At 34.5% G+C, this 14,553-nt stretch overlaps 2 protein-coding genes across 2 annotated transcripts in view; one reads left to right on the top strand and one right to left on the bottom strand.

Annotated features, from left to right (window-relative positions):
• LOC115215733 (IWS1-like protein) overlaps positions 1–6,098 on the top strand; it is a 41,848-nt gene extending 35,750 nt beyond the window's left edge. The window contains exons 12-16 of the mRNA XM_029785024.2: positions 1,420–1,537; positions 2,836–2,944; positions 3,570–3,629; positions 5,164–5,272; positions 5,767–6,098. Of these exons, the coding sequence (XP_029640884.1) occupies positions 1,420–1,537; positions 2,836–2,944; positions 3,570–3,629; positions 5,164–5,272; positions 5,767–5,892 (522 nt within the window). The 3' untranslated portion in view covers positions 5,893–6,098. The remainder of the gene's footprint in view (positions 1–1,419; positions 1,538–2,835; positions 2,945–3,569; positions 3,630–5,163; positions 5,273–5,766) is intronic.
• Positions 1,226–14,481, bottom strand: LOC115215396 (histone H4). The gene is made up of 2 exons (XM_029784553.2): positions 14,169–14,481; positions 1,226–1,341 (listed from the first exon to the last, which is right to left on the bottom strand). Exons 1-2 carry the CDS (start codon positions 14,473–14,475, stop codon positions 1,331–1,333), a joined length of 318 nt encoding a protein of 105 aa, XP_029640413.2. The 5' UTR covers positions 14,476–14,481; the 3' UTR covers positions 1,226–1,330.
• Positions 14,482–14,553: the final 72 nt, after the last annotated feature.

The raw sequence follows: 14,553 nt of genomic DNA on the forward strand, positions 1-14,553 counted from the left end.
ACTTGTCAACTTTTGTTTCAGTTCAGAAATAATGAAGTAAAGCATCACATTGTTCTAATATCACTGTAATGATTATTTGTCAGGAAAACAACCTTGTTTGTGCAAGTTCAGATATTTCTTATGGAAAGGGGTCACAATAACTTCTTTTCTTGAATAAGTGTGAAATCCAATTGCTCTTGCTGCTGCAAGAAAAGTAAGATGTTAAATATTTTATGAAAATATCTATACATGGGGGCAACTCAAAAAATGAAAGAAGGACAAATATCCTATATTAAAAGCAAAAGGTACACCATCTTTCAATATTTTCAGGAACCTATGTTTGGTGCCCAACAAGAAAGAATACCTATTATTTCAAATTCAGTTTTTTTTTTCTATAAGAATATTTCTTTCATGCAAGGTATATTTCACAGCATTATAAAGACCAAGAGCTTGTGATATTCTGCTTTTTCAAATCAAAGTATCTCATAACTAAAGCAAAAATTTGGGTAACTGAAATGTCTATACTTTCATCAATTATGTCAGAAAACTTTTGTATCTTACAGATATCTGTTGAAGATTATCAACTTTTGTAAAGGGAATGTTATGTTCAACATAACAGCTGGAAACAAACAATTTACTTTTGGTTGTTTGTACATTTTCTTTGCACTTTTTTCTTCTTCATAAGTTGCTACTAGATTTAGCCATATCAAAGCATCACTTATGTTTGACTGGTGTTACAGTACTTACTTAAGTTTTATCGTGTTGAAACCAATGTTTCAATCAGGATATTGCCATCATTCTTCCTTCAATGACTGCATCCACTATGTCTTCTTTTTGTTTCTTAGTGGGGGTTCACATTTTATCACTCAATATTATAATATACAAAATGTAGCAAGATTAAGGCAGCTTGGAAAATGGAACCACTCATAGAAGTTAGGATACATGACAATCATCATTGATAACATCATTATTAATTATGATGCTATTGTTATCACTATTACCAAAATGGTGGTGCATGCCACAAATGGTAAACACTTGATTAATTGCTATGAACTATTTAGCTATATCAGCCTACATTCTGAGTTCAATCATGTAGATAATTCCCTGGTTGGTTTAATCATTGACTATATCCTCTTCCAAAATGTGTGGTCTTGCTCCAATGTTAGAAATCATTATTACTATAAAAAGAAATCATTTTTAATGGTAGCATGCTAAAATATTTTATTTTATCTTAGTATATCATGATATCAAATTCCTCCATGTTCACATGTTCAACTTAGCTCTTTATTCATCTAGGGATGATAGAGTAAGTACTAGTCAAGTTTTTCTAGGCAATTGAATTCACTCATCTTCAAATTTGTTCTGTTGAGAAAAAGATTATTGTAATTTTATATTTGGAATGCTCTCGTGAAAATAAATATGATTTTTATTTGTTGTTAGTTTCCACCAATTGGAACAGATAGCTTAAAGAGCAGTGGTATAGGAAAAGCAGTAATGTATTTATATAAACATCCTAAAGAAACCCGAGGAAATAAAATCTGTGCTGGAAAACTAATAAGTATGTAAACTCTTATTTATTACTTATATATATATATGTACAATAAAGTTTGTGAAATGGCATGTAAAGCTTTATTATTAACCACAGTTCTGTGACTAGAGAAAATACATGCTACAAGTGTCAAATTTGTTGTAAGATATTGATATTCTAAATGTATGAGTACAAATCCTGGTAGAGACTAATTAGCCTGTGTCCTGTTCAGGTTACAGTATTTATGTGTAACACTCACTTTTTTAGCAGAAGTTTAAACCTATATATGAATTAAATGTTAGTCTTCTTTCTCAGTCAAATGCATTTTCATATACAGGATGGCATAACCATGAGTAAGTTATTTCTATTTTCTGAGTTAACTGTTGGGTAATGAAGAATTGAAATCACTAAGTAATTTTATGATAACTAGTGGGACCCATGAATATTTCATGGAATTAATGGCAAACTTATGGGGTTATTTCAGAAAACTTGATCCAAAAAAAACCTGAAAGCATAGCCTATGTTGTGTCTGTATCAAAAAATAGTCATTCATCTGCTAATCATTGAAAAGTGAAGGAAATTGAAATACGATGATGTTGTATAGTGAAACTGTATACCCCTCCTGGTAAAAAGTGTTGGAGACAGCTATTATAGACGAGTAGATAGTTGTCAAGAGAGGGCCAAGGGTTGACAATTTTAGTTGGTGTCTTGTGGAACTAGCGGTAGTAAGACAGAAATTAGTGTATTACTATTCCAGTACAGAGAGGTACAACAGTATCCAATAACTAATAGCTATTGTGGCTACTAGCGTAAAACATATAAATGCATATTATTTAAAACTGTTTTGAGAGTAATCATTGAAAGGTTTGTAGGAGTCATATTTAGGCATATCTTATATGATAGTACTCCAGAAGGTTATCTTTGTTGTAACCCATATGAATAGGATTTAATCTCACCATTACAGCTAATACATAGTCAGTTAATGATGTTCCACTGGTCAAAGTAACATGATTGTTTAGAGGATTAACTGTCATTTTTTTTTCTCATCTCTAAGTATATGATATGATTTGCAAGCCAATGAACCTCTAGTAAGTTGCTTTCCCACAACTTTGTGCCTGTGGTACTAAGTTACTCTGAAGTAAACTGCTCTCAAAAAAAGTTAAGAGGACTTAGGTGGTATGTCAGTAGTGGTAAGATTTGATTTAGCTGGCATCTTTCTAACATATCTATCCATTTGCCTGATCTGAAAAATATAATTTGTAAAATGTTTGCATTTTTTGTTGTATTTAATGACTTTGGAAGTTAAAAACTGAATATGTCTATTTCAGATGAATGGTCTCGACCAATTTTCAACTTAACATCAGACTATAGCATGTTGTCAAAAGAAGATCGAGAAGAAAGAGATTACCAACAGTTGCCTAAAAAACGGAGAGTTAGGTGTGCTTTCTATTTTAGCATTTCTCTCTTTATTTTTCCTTCAAGTTAGTTATTGGCTTCCCACCTAGAAAGTATAGTTTATATATTAGTTGCAGACTTTTCATTACTAGTTTAAATAAAATTACTACTAATTCTACATGATAATGCTTTGATTTTGATTTTGATTTTTCTAGTTTCAGCTAATGAGCTGTTGCCATGCTGGGGCACCGCCATTTATCTCTTTATTTTATGCACATATCATAAAATTTCCAAAATTAAGTACTGTTTATACTGATTCAGTTTTTTATGCCTTCATATATAAATGGCCTTTCATTGGCATACATGTTTTACCACCAGATGTCTTTTCTGCCACTAAACACTCAGACTTCACAACCACAGTGTTTTGAGTTCTCTCCCTTTGCACAGCAGTGTTTAGTGCATTGATCAAGGGCCACAATACAATAGCAGTAATAAGATGTGATCTTCAGTTTTATGGTCTATAGTCTACACCTTAACCTCACAACCATTGTACCTACTTTAATGTAAAATAATTGTCCTTTCTTTCATTCTGTCACTCATTTCTCTTGATGTTATCGTTTTCTCTTGTTTTAATATTACTTGACCCCAACAAATCTTTTCATTACAGTGATCAAGGTGGAGAGACACCCCGGAGAGACATAGATAAAGCATTAAATAGTGAAGAAAAGTAAGCTGATTTTCATTAAAATTTTTAATTTATAGTTTTAGTCTCAGATTAGAGATTTGTTTTTATTTCCTATAGTTTCATACAATATCTTTTTTCTGATAAAGGTTTTCAGTAAGATAACAGAAAATATTGTCAAGAACAGGAGATTACTGGAGAAAAGATGTCTAATTGATTTGGCTTTGAAGGAGCTAAATTTGTAGTTGATTGTTTACAACTACTTCAATCTTTTTTTTAAGATATCAATAGTGACGGCTAAAGGCTGGTAATTGGCAGTCAAGAGAATATCCTGTCTTGGAGGGTGGGTACGCATGTCCTGATGTTACTGATCATTCATTGGACTGCAAATTTTGACAATTTTTATGGTGAAACAGCAAGAGGATTTTTTTTGTGCTATATGCAGAATGGAATTGGAAACAAAGGAAGCAGCAAATGTAGTAGCATTACTTGCAGGTGTATTGTTTATAGAGTTGTTTCACTTACTCTGATATGTTACGAGTATTTTGTTTTATTGATATTAGAACCTGAATTCAAAATAAAGTGGGATGAAATTACCATAATGTTTACTTGCTTCACTGTATATAGTAAATTCTAATAATAGTAAGCATGAGAACTACAAGGGAAGAACTGGAAATTATGACATTCATACTGCCTAATTTAGAGAGAAGGGAAGTATCATTAATAGTGCATGTAGGTTTTAATGTGCTGAAAGATGTACACAGAAAATTCTTTATAAATAGAAAGTATCTTAGTGAAGGAAAGAATACCAAAATCTAACGAATTGTCAGTGACCTACAAAGAAAAGAGGAGATTCAAGAAATTAAGAATTAGTTTAAAATTAAAATTTTGTAACTTTTTCTTTATGTAAAGTTGTCTTGTGGTGACTATATGGCACTGACAGGATTCGTGATGACTGAACTGTGTCCACTGCTTTCGCCATACCTGCTAACAAAGATCAGACTCTCCTTTGAACATGAAGTTTTTTATAATTTGTAATTACCTGAAATTGTAATTTTTTTTTTTAGATGCTAATGATTCCTACTATTTTCTATTTTCTTTCTCTAACTAAGTTTCAAATTATTAAGAATTTTTTGAACATTAACATCTGTTTGAACTAAAGAAAATCTTGAGCTTAATTTTGTTTTACAAAATATTTTAGCCTGTCTTTCCAACAATAACAAATATTTATATATTATGATGTATAAGTACACAAAATATTGGGCTAGCAATCCATGGATAATGAGTTCAAATTCACTGCAAGTTATCTGTTGTCACTCTGAATATAACATTTAATCCTATATGAATCAGTTACTTATTTGAGTTAGAGCTTTATTTCTCTTCTACAGATATTATGAGGTTCTTGCCAAGTTAAGAGATTTAAACATGTATTTTGTGTTAAAACCAGGCATTTTACTTAAATTAATGAAAGAAAGGATTTTACAGCTTGGTTCATTCTTCTTTTTGATATTAACCAATCAGTCATAGAGTATTGAGTTTCAAGTTTCTCTTATATTACATCCTGTTGTTTCCTTTGCAGAGCACTTCGTCCTGGTGAGAAGGGCTGGGTCTATAGAGCTCGTGTACCTATGCCTTCCAACAAAGACTATGTGGTACGACCAAAATGGAATGTTGATGAAAACCCGAGGGTAAGACAATCATTTACTTCATTTTTCTCTTTTATACTGTCTCTGCATCTTTATCCTTCTCTTTCATTCTCTATATTTAATTTATCTTTTCCTTTTGCTGTGTTTCTTTATGTTCAACTTCTTCCTCTTTCCTTCGTCATTTTTACTTTCTTCCTCTCCTTTATTTGTCCCCTCTCTTTCTGAGATTTTTATCCCTCTTCAATTATTGCTTAGCAAGCTGTTTTCAAACATTTTACAAAATAGTTTGTCTGGTGTTTGAGAGCTCTGAAAATCAGTCAAATGATACCAAAGAGATGCTCTATTACTTACTTCATGTTCTGTCACAATCGAAAGACAAACAGTAAAACAGTGAAGATATAAAAGTCTGTATTATTTAAATTAACAACCAGAACATGTGTATTCTCAGAAAAACTTGTTTTTAAAGATTTTTTGATAAGATTGGGAGCAATATTTATAAATTGAATTCATTTTTTTTCTCTTCTCAATCCTTACAGAAGTCATCAAAGAAAGCTCTCACAAGATATGAAGTTCAAATGCGTCAGTTCCAAGAAAAGAAACGGCGAAATAAAACTCAACGTGCTGTCACAATCAGTATCGAAGGACGTAACATGTCTTTATGATCCATATTCTATTCTATTCTTTTCACATACACAACAACAACAATTGAACTGAATTGAAATCAGCTTATCTCCAGTAAAACAAGAGATTATTATTATTATTATTGAGGCAGTGAGCTGGCAGAATTGTTAGCTCGTTGGATAAAATGCTTAGGGGAATTTCATCCGTCTTAATGTTCTGAGTTCAAATTCTGTTGAAGTCAACTTTGCCTTTCATCCTTTTGAGGTCAATAAAATAAGTAACAATCAAATACTGGTTTTGATATAATCAACTTTCCCCTCCTCTCAAAAACTGCTGGCTTTGTGCCAAAATTTGAAACAATTATTATTATTTTGTCTTTTTTTTTACTTTCAGCATTGCAGTGAGGTAGCAAGATCTTTGTCTTTCCACCACATTGCAGGTTGGCACTCAGTTTCAGTTACTAATAGGAACTGACCCACTTCACTTTACTCTGAACATTACTGGGTACTCTTTGCAATTCCCTTAACTCTGTGAATCAAGCTTGGGAATTGTTTTTCTTTTATTCTAATTTTAAACCATTTCACATCTCAGTAATATCTTTGGAAAGGTCATTAATAATACATTTGCTAACCCTAAAAAAAAATATTCATACCTATATAAAAATCCTTACCACCCAAGTGCTTGGCTTGTATCAGACCAAGTTTTTACATGCTGCAGGTGTTGTATTTTGTCCTTAGGCAATATCTTAACTTTATTTGCCTAACAAACTATAATTATCATAAAAGATATTTTGTTACTTATTGTATTATAAATTAAGCAGTGGAGTGGCAGATACAGTAGAGTATTGCATTGTCACCTCTTTACATTCTGAGTTCAAAAACCTGCCAGGGCTGATAATAAGTACCACTAGTAAATTGGGTTTGATGTAATTGATTGTGTCTCTTCCTCAAATTTGTAGGTGCCGATGTTGTTGTCATCATCATCATCATCATTATTAAGGCAATGCACTGATAGAACCATTAGCTTGCTGGACAAAATGTTTAGCAGCATCTTCATGTTCTAAATTCAAATTCTGCCAAGGTTGATTTCGGCTTTCATTCTCTTAGGGTCGATAGAATAAGTAGCAGTTGAGTGGGGTCTATGTACCCGACTTACCACTACCTTACCAGAAAAATTGCTGGCCTTGTGCCAAGATTTGAAAGCATTATTATTATTATTATTGAATATTGAATCCTGTGCAACATCTTCAATGATGATAATAATAATAATGCTTTCAAATTTTGGCACAAGGCTAGCAATTTTGGGTGAGGGGTTAGTCGATTACATTAACCCCAGTACTCAACTGCTACTTATTCTATTGACCCTGAAAGGATGAAAGCCAAAATCAACCTTGGCGGAATTTGAACTTAGAATGTGAAAAGGTGGCAAGCTGGCAGAATCATTAGCGTGATGGGTAAAATGCTTAGTGGCATGTTGTCTGTCTTAATAGTCAGAGTTCAAATTCCACCAAGGCCAACTTTGTCTTTCATCCTTTCAGGGTTGATAAAATAAGTACCAGTTGAGCACTGGGGTTGATGTAATCAATTTAACCCATTCCTGAACTTGCTGGTCTTGTACCAACAGTTGAAACCACAATTGTTGTTGTTGTTATTATTATTATTAATACTATTATTATTATTATTATTATTATTATAATCATCATCATCATTATCATCATCATCAAGGTAGTGAGCTGGCAGATTTTGTCTGTCTTTATGTTCTGAGTTCAAATTACACCAAGGTTGACTTTGCCTTTCATCCCTTCAGGGTCAATGTAATCAATGAGTCCCCTCTCCCCAAATTTCAGGCCTTATGCCTATAATAGAAAGAATCATCATCATCACCATCTTCATCATCATCCCTGTATGTCTTTGGAACAGAACTTTTCTTATATTTTTCTTTTCTTTACGTATTTTATCAATTTCTGATTCAATAAACAAAGAAAAGTGTCTTTATATAAGATTCTCTTTTTTTTTTTAATTTCAATTTCTGGTACTCTGACTGTCTTGCTTAATAGTTCTTGGAGGATCAAAGAATTTGCTTCAAACTGTATATAAAATATGTTGTGATCATCAGCAGTAAGCAGTACAAAATTAGTTTTTAACTCTTTTGATAGTAACTTATCTGAGACTTCTAATTCTGTGATACAAATTCCTTGATTTTAAAGTGATTAAAATTAAACCTCCCATCAAAATTTTATGTTTATTTATATTCCAAACGCTAGATTAATAACAACAAATTATCGACTATATTAAAGTGTTATGGTGAAAGTATGTGGATGATAGAATGAGGGAGAACATTAAATGAATGCTGCTGACTTGTATACACATACATGCTCAATTTGTTGTGTGTATGTGTGTGCACATGTACCAATAGTGTTTGACTTTCTCTCTCTCACTATTTACCTGATGATTTAACATGTATAGAAAATCATTAATAAGATGTTCTGTGCTCCTTCATAAATTATGTTTAACAGTATGCTATAAATATGGATTTTTACAACAATATTATTGATTGTACTCTTGAATTTCTTCATTAAATATGTCTAACAGTATATCCTGGGAATGGAGCTTCCCAAGTATCTATATATTAATAATCATGCTCTTTCTTTGTAAAAGATATGTATCAGTATATCCTTGGTACAGATATTATCTACCTCTCTCTACTCAATTCTTGCTGTGATCATTGTCTACTGTTATACACCAAACTACATTTCAGTAATACAGTAATTTAAAAATTACAGAGATGTACTTGCATAGCAAGTGACCTGATCTGAGATCATGTGCTGAAACCCAAACAACTGTAGCAGGGAAGGTGTTTACAAGCCATTTAAAAACACACAAAATCCATTAGATTCACTTCAACATTTAAATTTAATTTGTCAAAATATTTTCTTTGCTTTGAAACTGCGACCTGTTCACTGACAAAATTCCTTGCAAAAATTTTGTCAGTGAACAGATTGCAGTTTCATAGCGACGAACATATTTTGACAAATTAAATTTAAATGTTGAAATGAATCTAATGGTTTGTGTGTTTTTAAAAGGCTTGTAAACACCTTCCATGCTGCAATAATTTAAGAAGTACTTGGTATTATATATTTGGTAATAATATTGGACAAAGAGTAGACATAAGAATTAGGAATAAAGAGAGGTGAATCGGGGATGATGTGAAGCATTAATTCGAGAGGAAATGAAATAAATTAATTTTAGAAATAGAGCCAGGTGTTGTATGAGGAATGATGTAACTGAAGCTAATATGAAAAATGTGAGAGTTGTTAACCAAGAAACAAGGTAAATATGAAAGTTGTCAGGTAAGAATATTTTGCATAAGCCAGAATGAAAAAAACAGGCTAGAAGAGAGAACATGACCAATAAGAACAAACTAGATTTGCTGGAAATTGATCAAAGGACCATGAAGGAAATGACAGGGTATTATAACTTACTGAGTCGGAAATGTTTATGGCCAGCATTGTACCACAAAATGGGCCATAGGAATTTCATGGGTACTGCTAGTTTAAAACATTTTTGCATCTGTTTGTGTGTTTGCAAAATTACTGGAAAATGGCTCAACAGATTTTCACCAAATTTGGCAAAAATACTCATTGGGTGTGTGGCTTGAAATGATGAAAATTTGGATTGATTATCTTCAAACATAGATATGCATATGTGTGTGTGTACAGTGATGGATTTGAGGGTTTCATTTATTTAGGAGTTGATTTCTTAATTTCACTGGTATATAAATACTATAAATCAGTTCAATAAAAAAGCATGGGTAAGCAATGCATTGTAAGCCACACTATAATTTGTGAAAAAATTTATCTGCACGCAGGGCATGTATCGCCCCCTCCAATGCCTTTTTTTTTCCTTTCAGAGTCTTAAGAGAATCATCATCGTCGTTTAACGTCTTCTTTCCATACTGGCCTGGGTTGGATGATTTGACTGACGGCTGGTGAACCAGATGACTGCAATCTGATCTGGCAGAGTTTCTAAAGCTGGATGCCCTTCCTAATGCCAACCACTCTGAGAGTGTAGTGGGAGTTTTTACGTGCCACCGGCACGAGGGCCAGTCTGGCAGTACTGGCAACGGCCACACACAAATGGTGTTTTTTTATGTACCACTTGCACAGGAGCCAGTCCAGTGACACTGGCAATGACCTCGCTCGAATGTTTTTTCACATGCCACTGGCACAAGTCCCAGTAAGGTGATGTTGGTAACAATCATGCTTGAATGGTGCTTTTTACATGCCACCGTCACGGAAGCCAGTCAGCTGCTCTGGCAACGATCATGCTCAGCTGGTGCTCTTAGCGCTCCACTAGCACGGATGCCAGTCATTGAATTTGATTTCACTTGCCTCAACAAGTCTTTGCAATCAGAGTTCAGTGTCCAACAAAGGAAAAGTATGCATAAATGGGCTGGTTACACCCCTGGCATAGGCCACGGGTTATGATCTCACTTGGCTTGTTGGGTCTTCTCACGCACAGCATATTTCCAAAGATCTCAGTCACTAGTCATTGCCTCGTTGAGGCCTAATGTTCGAAGGTCGTGCTTCGCCACCCCATCCCAGGTCTACCTCTTCCACAGGTTTCCTCAACCGTTAGGTCATGCCACTTTTACACACAGCTATCCTCATCAATTCTCACCACATGACCATACCAGAGAAGTCGTCTCTCTTGCACACCACATCTGATTCTTCTTAGGTCCAACTTTTCTTTCAAGGTACTTGCACTCTGTCGAGTATGCACACTGACATTACACATTCAGCAGAGCATATTGTCTTCATTCCTTGCGAGCTTATGCATGTCCTCAGCAGTCATGGCCCATGTTTCACTGCTATGTAGCATGGCTGTTTGTACACAAGTGTCATACAGTCTAGCTTTTACTCTGAGCAAGAGGCCCTTTGTCACCAGCAGAGGTAAGAGCTCTCTGAACTTTGCCCAGGCTATTCTTATTCTAGCAGCTACACTTTCAGTGCACCCTTCCTCGCTACTGACTTAGTCACCTAGGTAACGGAAGCTATCAACTACTTCTAGTTTTTCTCCCTGGAATGTGGCGGAAGTTGTTTTCTGCACATTTTCAGTGTTTATTGCTCCTGAGCATCTGCCATATACAAATACTATCTTCCCAATTAGCCTTCCTTTGATATTGCTGCACCTCTTATGTGTCCATAGCTTACACTAGGTACATCTTATAGAGTTTCTACCTACGCCTTTTCTACAGATCATGCTGGACCATCTACCTGAAGGGATTTGTGGTTTGTCTGCCTTCCTACTTTTAAGAACTTTGGTTTTAGTTAGGTTGACTCTAAGGTCCTTCAATACTAATCTCCGCTACTTCTGATAGTGACTCAGCATAGAGGAGCTCCTGGGGCATCCTGTCTTGAATTCCTGTTATTGCCTGGAGGACTATGATAAATAGGAGGGGGCTGAGGACTGAATCTTGGTGGAACCCTGCCCCTACCTCTACTTGGAATGAAGATCATTATTTTTCTTATCAGAACTCTGTTGGGTTTGTCTTTTCCTTTTGCCAGGCTTCATGGCCTCACTAATGTAAGTTTTCTCACATAAAAGGTATATGGGCATTGTTGTCTTAGGAAACAAAGGTATAAATCCAAATTTTAATACTCTTATGAATATTGTTTGCACTTGTTATTAGAGCCAGCAGAATTGTTACTGCACCAGGCAAAATGCTTAGTGGCATTTCATCTGTCATTATGTTCTGAGTCCAAATTCCACCAAGTGCCTTTCATCCTTTTGGAGTTGATGAATTAAGTACCAGTTGTGCACTAAGGTTAATATAATTGACTTACTCCTTTCCTCAAAAACTACTGCCAATATACTTGAATTTATACAATCATATACCAGCTTGGTAATACCTCTTAATAACAAAAGGTGTTGATTATCTACTAGTTGTCACTAAACTTAGTTTAGTGACAACTAGTAAATACACAACATGGTAAAACAGCACAGAAAATTACACAGCTAAAATATTCAGTACAGCATTACCTTAATCCGGATTTTCATTGTATGCTTTTGTTTTATTCGTATTCTAATAAAAAAAAATTTGCCATGTCAATTTGAGAAAAGTAAAAAATATTGTGGTTTGAATTTAAATATGCTGTTGCATTTCAATATAGAACATTTATTCTATATTGGCCTTTCAACTCATTTAGGAATGTACTTATAAAATTACTGGTGTCTTACCTCGAGGTAGCTCTATGCTCCATCCACTTTATAGCCTAAAACTGAAACTATGCATTTGACTAATAAGTGATGTTTTTTTAATCTTTAGGATACTCATTGCCAATATTTCATATTAAATGGTCAATACTCTATTGTTTGGCGATAAGGTACACAATTCTACTTGTTTCAGTTGACTTAATTGGATAATAGCTAATAAAGGAATCAAGTCAACAAAATAGCTGAAACAAAGGGCTTCCAAACAGTTGCTTCACTTCTTAGAAATAGCAGCCAAATCTTCCTCAAATCAAACTCTACTATCATTTAGAAAATGTTCTACTGAGTACACAGTACCTAGAAAATAAAATAGGATGATTGTGGTTGGAAAGCTTTTAATTATATTTTTTTTCAATCAACAGCACAATTTTCAAGATCTTTCAATTCTAAGTAAAGTTACTGCTTGTTAGCATTCTATCAAAGAGCTGAGAAGAATATTTGCTTATTACTCATTTCACTTCAAAATATCAGAGATAAGCTAAGTGATATATTGAGTTACTTTATCATCTATTATATTTAATACTTTGAAAATGTAAAGACATTATTTTCAAATGTTTATATTTTTGGTTTTGTAGTATTTACATCTACAAATGCATGAGAAGAGTATAAAAAAACCTAGTTGGTAAGATATAGGAAACAAGTTAATACTATGATTTACTGATGAAGTCTAATAACTCAAGAGCTTGCCCAAAGTTATAACCCTACTATTGAAAAACGAACACACTCACTGTCTTTATTTATTGTGATGGCAGCTAGTCACATATATGACAACTTTAACATGAAATACAAACTTTTGTCAACAACACTAATAGTAAATCCTGTTCTATGACACATTCTACCAGTATCCAAAGTGTTTAGTTACAAAAAATTAATTAATCGATTTGACTACCAGATTGAAAAAATCCCACTCAGATATGTAACCATTATTTTTCATATACGTGTACTTACATAAATATACACACTCATGTATAACCATTATTTAGCTATCCTTCAGTTTGTCAACAAAGATAGAGTTAAATGGGTTGTTCCTGTGTGTGCGTGCTTGTTCTTGGGTACTACTAGCGAAGACTGGACCCGGTGCGCGCTAGCTAGTCGATCATACAACGACTTGCCCGTATGCAAATGAGTTGTGTTGTAGGTTGGAAGACAAGGGTGGTGATGGTGGGGTTTTAGTGTAAATAAACAAACAAAACCCTTCATGGAATGCTGTAATATGCTCTCCTCTCTCGCTCAGACATTCTTACACACGTAATGAACTGTTACCAAAATATCTTCATCATCGATATCAACTTTTCATCTTAAGGATATTGTTTCTTCTTTCTCACATATATATACCTACTATGGATGGTCTAAAAACTAGTAAAATATATCACACATGATTAAAAACTAAAATATATCACACACATTTTATTTGATGTGTAAAAAAATCATATACATTGTTCAAAGAAATAATTTATTTACTTTTACGACTAGGTAGCGCGGACCGGGTCGTCTTCGCTAGTAGTACCGAAACTATTTACATATTGGAACATACATGCCAAGAATCGTCAAATGTTTAATTCAGATAGAATCGAATGAAGGAAAATCACCAACTAGCGCCAAACTATTCTTACGTCTGCGCAGAAAGTCCAGACAACATACGGCTCTCGCCGTTCAACCCGGACCCGCTTAGACTCGGTCCAGATCCTATTTTCCAATTTCAAACAACGGTGGGGATTGCGTTGAGAGGAAGAATCCCTTCCGCCAACTTGCTTTTCTGACAGCAACCAACAATAGTTACCTATTTATATTCTGCAGTCCATAACCTCGTTACAGCTCGCCTCCACGTCGCGTAAGCTATTCTAACAAAATATAGGCTACGGTGAAAAAGATAACAACCGTAAATGAAACGATCATGCGACAATTTTAATGCTTTCACTTACTTCCATATTGTTAGGCTAAACATTCAAAAGCATATCAATAATAAAAGAGGTGACTCAAAGTAAGATATAAATGGCCCTGAAAAGGGCCGGTGTGTGATGAAGCTTAAGAATCTTGAGCTTAACCTCCGAATCCGTACAGAGTTCTGCCTTGCCTCTTCAGAGCATAGACGACATCCATGGCGGTGACAGTCTTCCTCTTGGCATGCTCGGTGTAGGTGACGGCATCACGGATGACATTCTCCAGGAATACCTTCAATACACCACGGGTCTCTTCGTAGATCAGTCCAGAGATACGTTTGACACCACCTCGACGAGCAAGACGACGAATAGCGGGCTTGGTGATACCCTGGATGTTATCTCTCAACACCTTCCTGTGACGCTTGGCGCCTCCTTTACCCAATCCTTTTCCTCCTTTGCCACGTCCACTCATGATCAGTACTTGTACGTCAGATAGCGAGAATACAAATTTTAAACAGAGAAAGCTATATATATTAACAGTCAAACGGAC

This window comes from Octopus sinensis, linkage group LG9 (assembly GCF_006345805.1).
Source record: "Octopus sinensis linkage group LG9, ASM634580v1, whole genome shotgun sequence".
Lineage (NCBI taxonomy): Eukaryota > Metazoa > Mollusca > Cephalopoda > Octopoda > Octopodidae > Octopus > Octopus sinensis.

Excerpts from the sequence above, each read along its gene's own strand:
- LOC115215396 (XM_029784553.2), bottom strand. The coding sequence starts at position 14,475 with ATGAGTGGACGTGGCAAAGGAGGAAAAGGATTGGGTAAAGGAGGCGCC.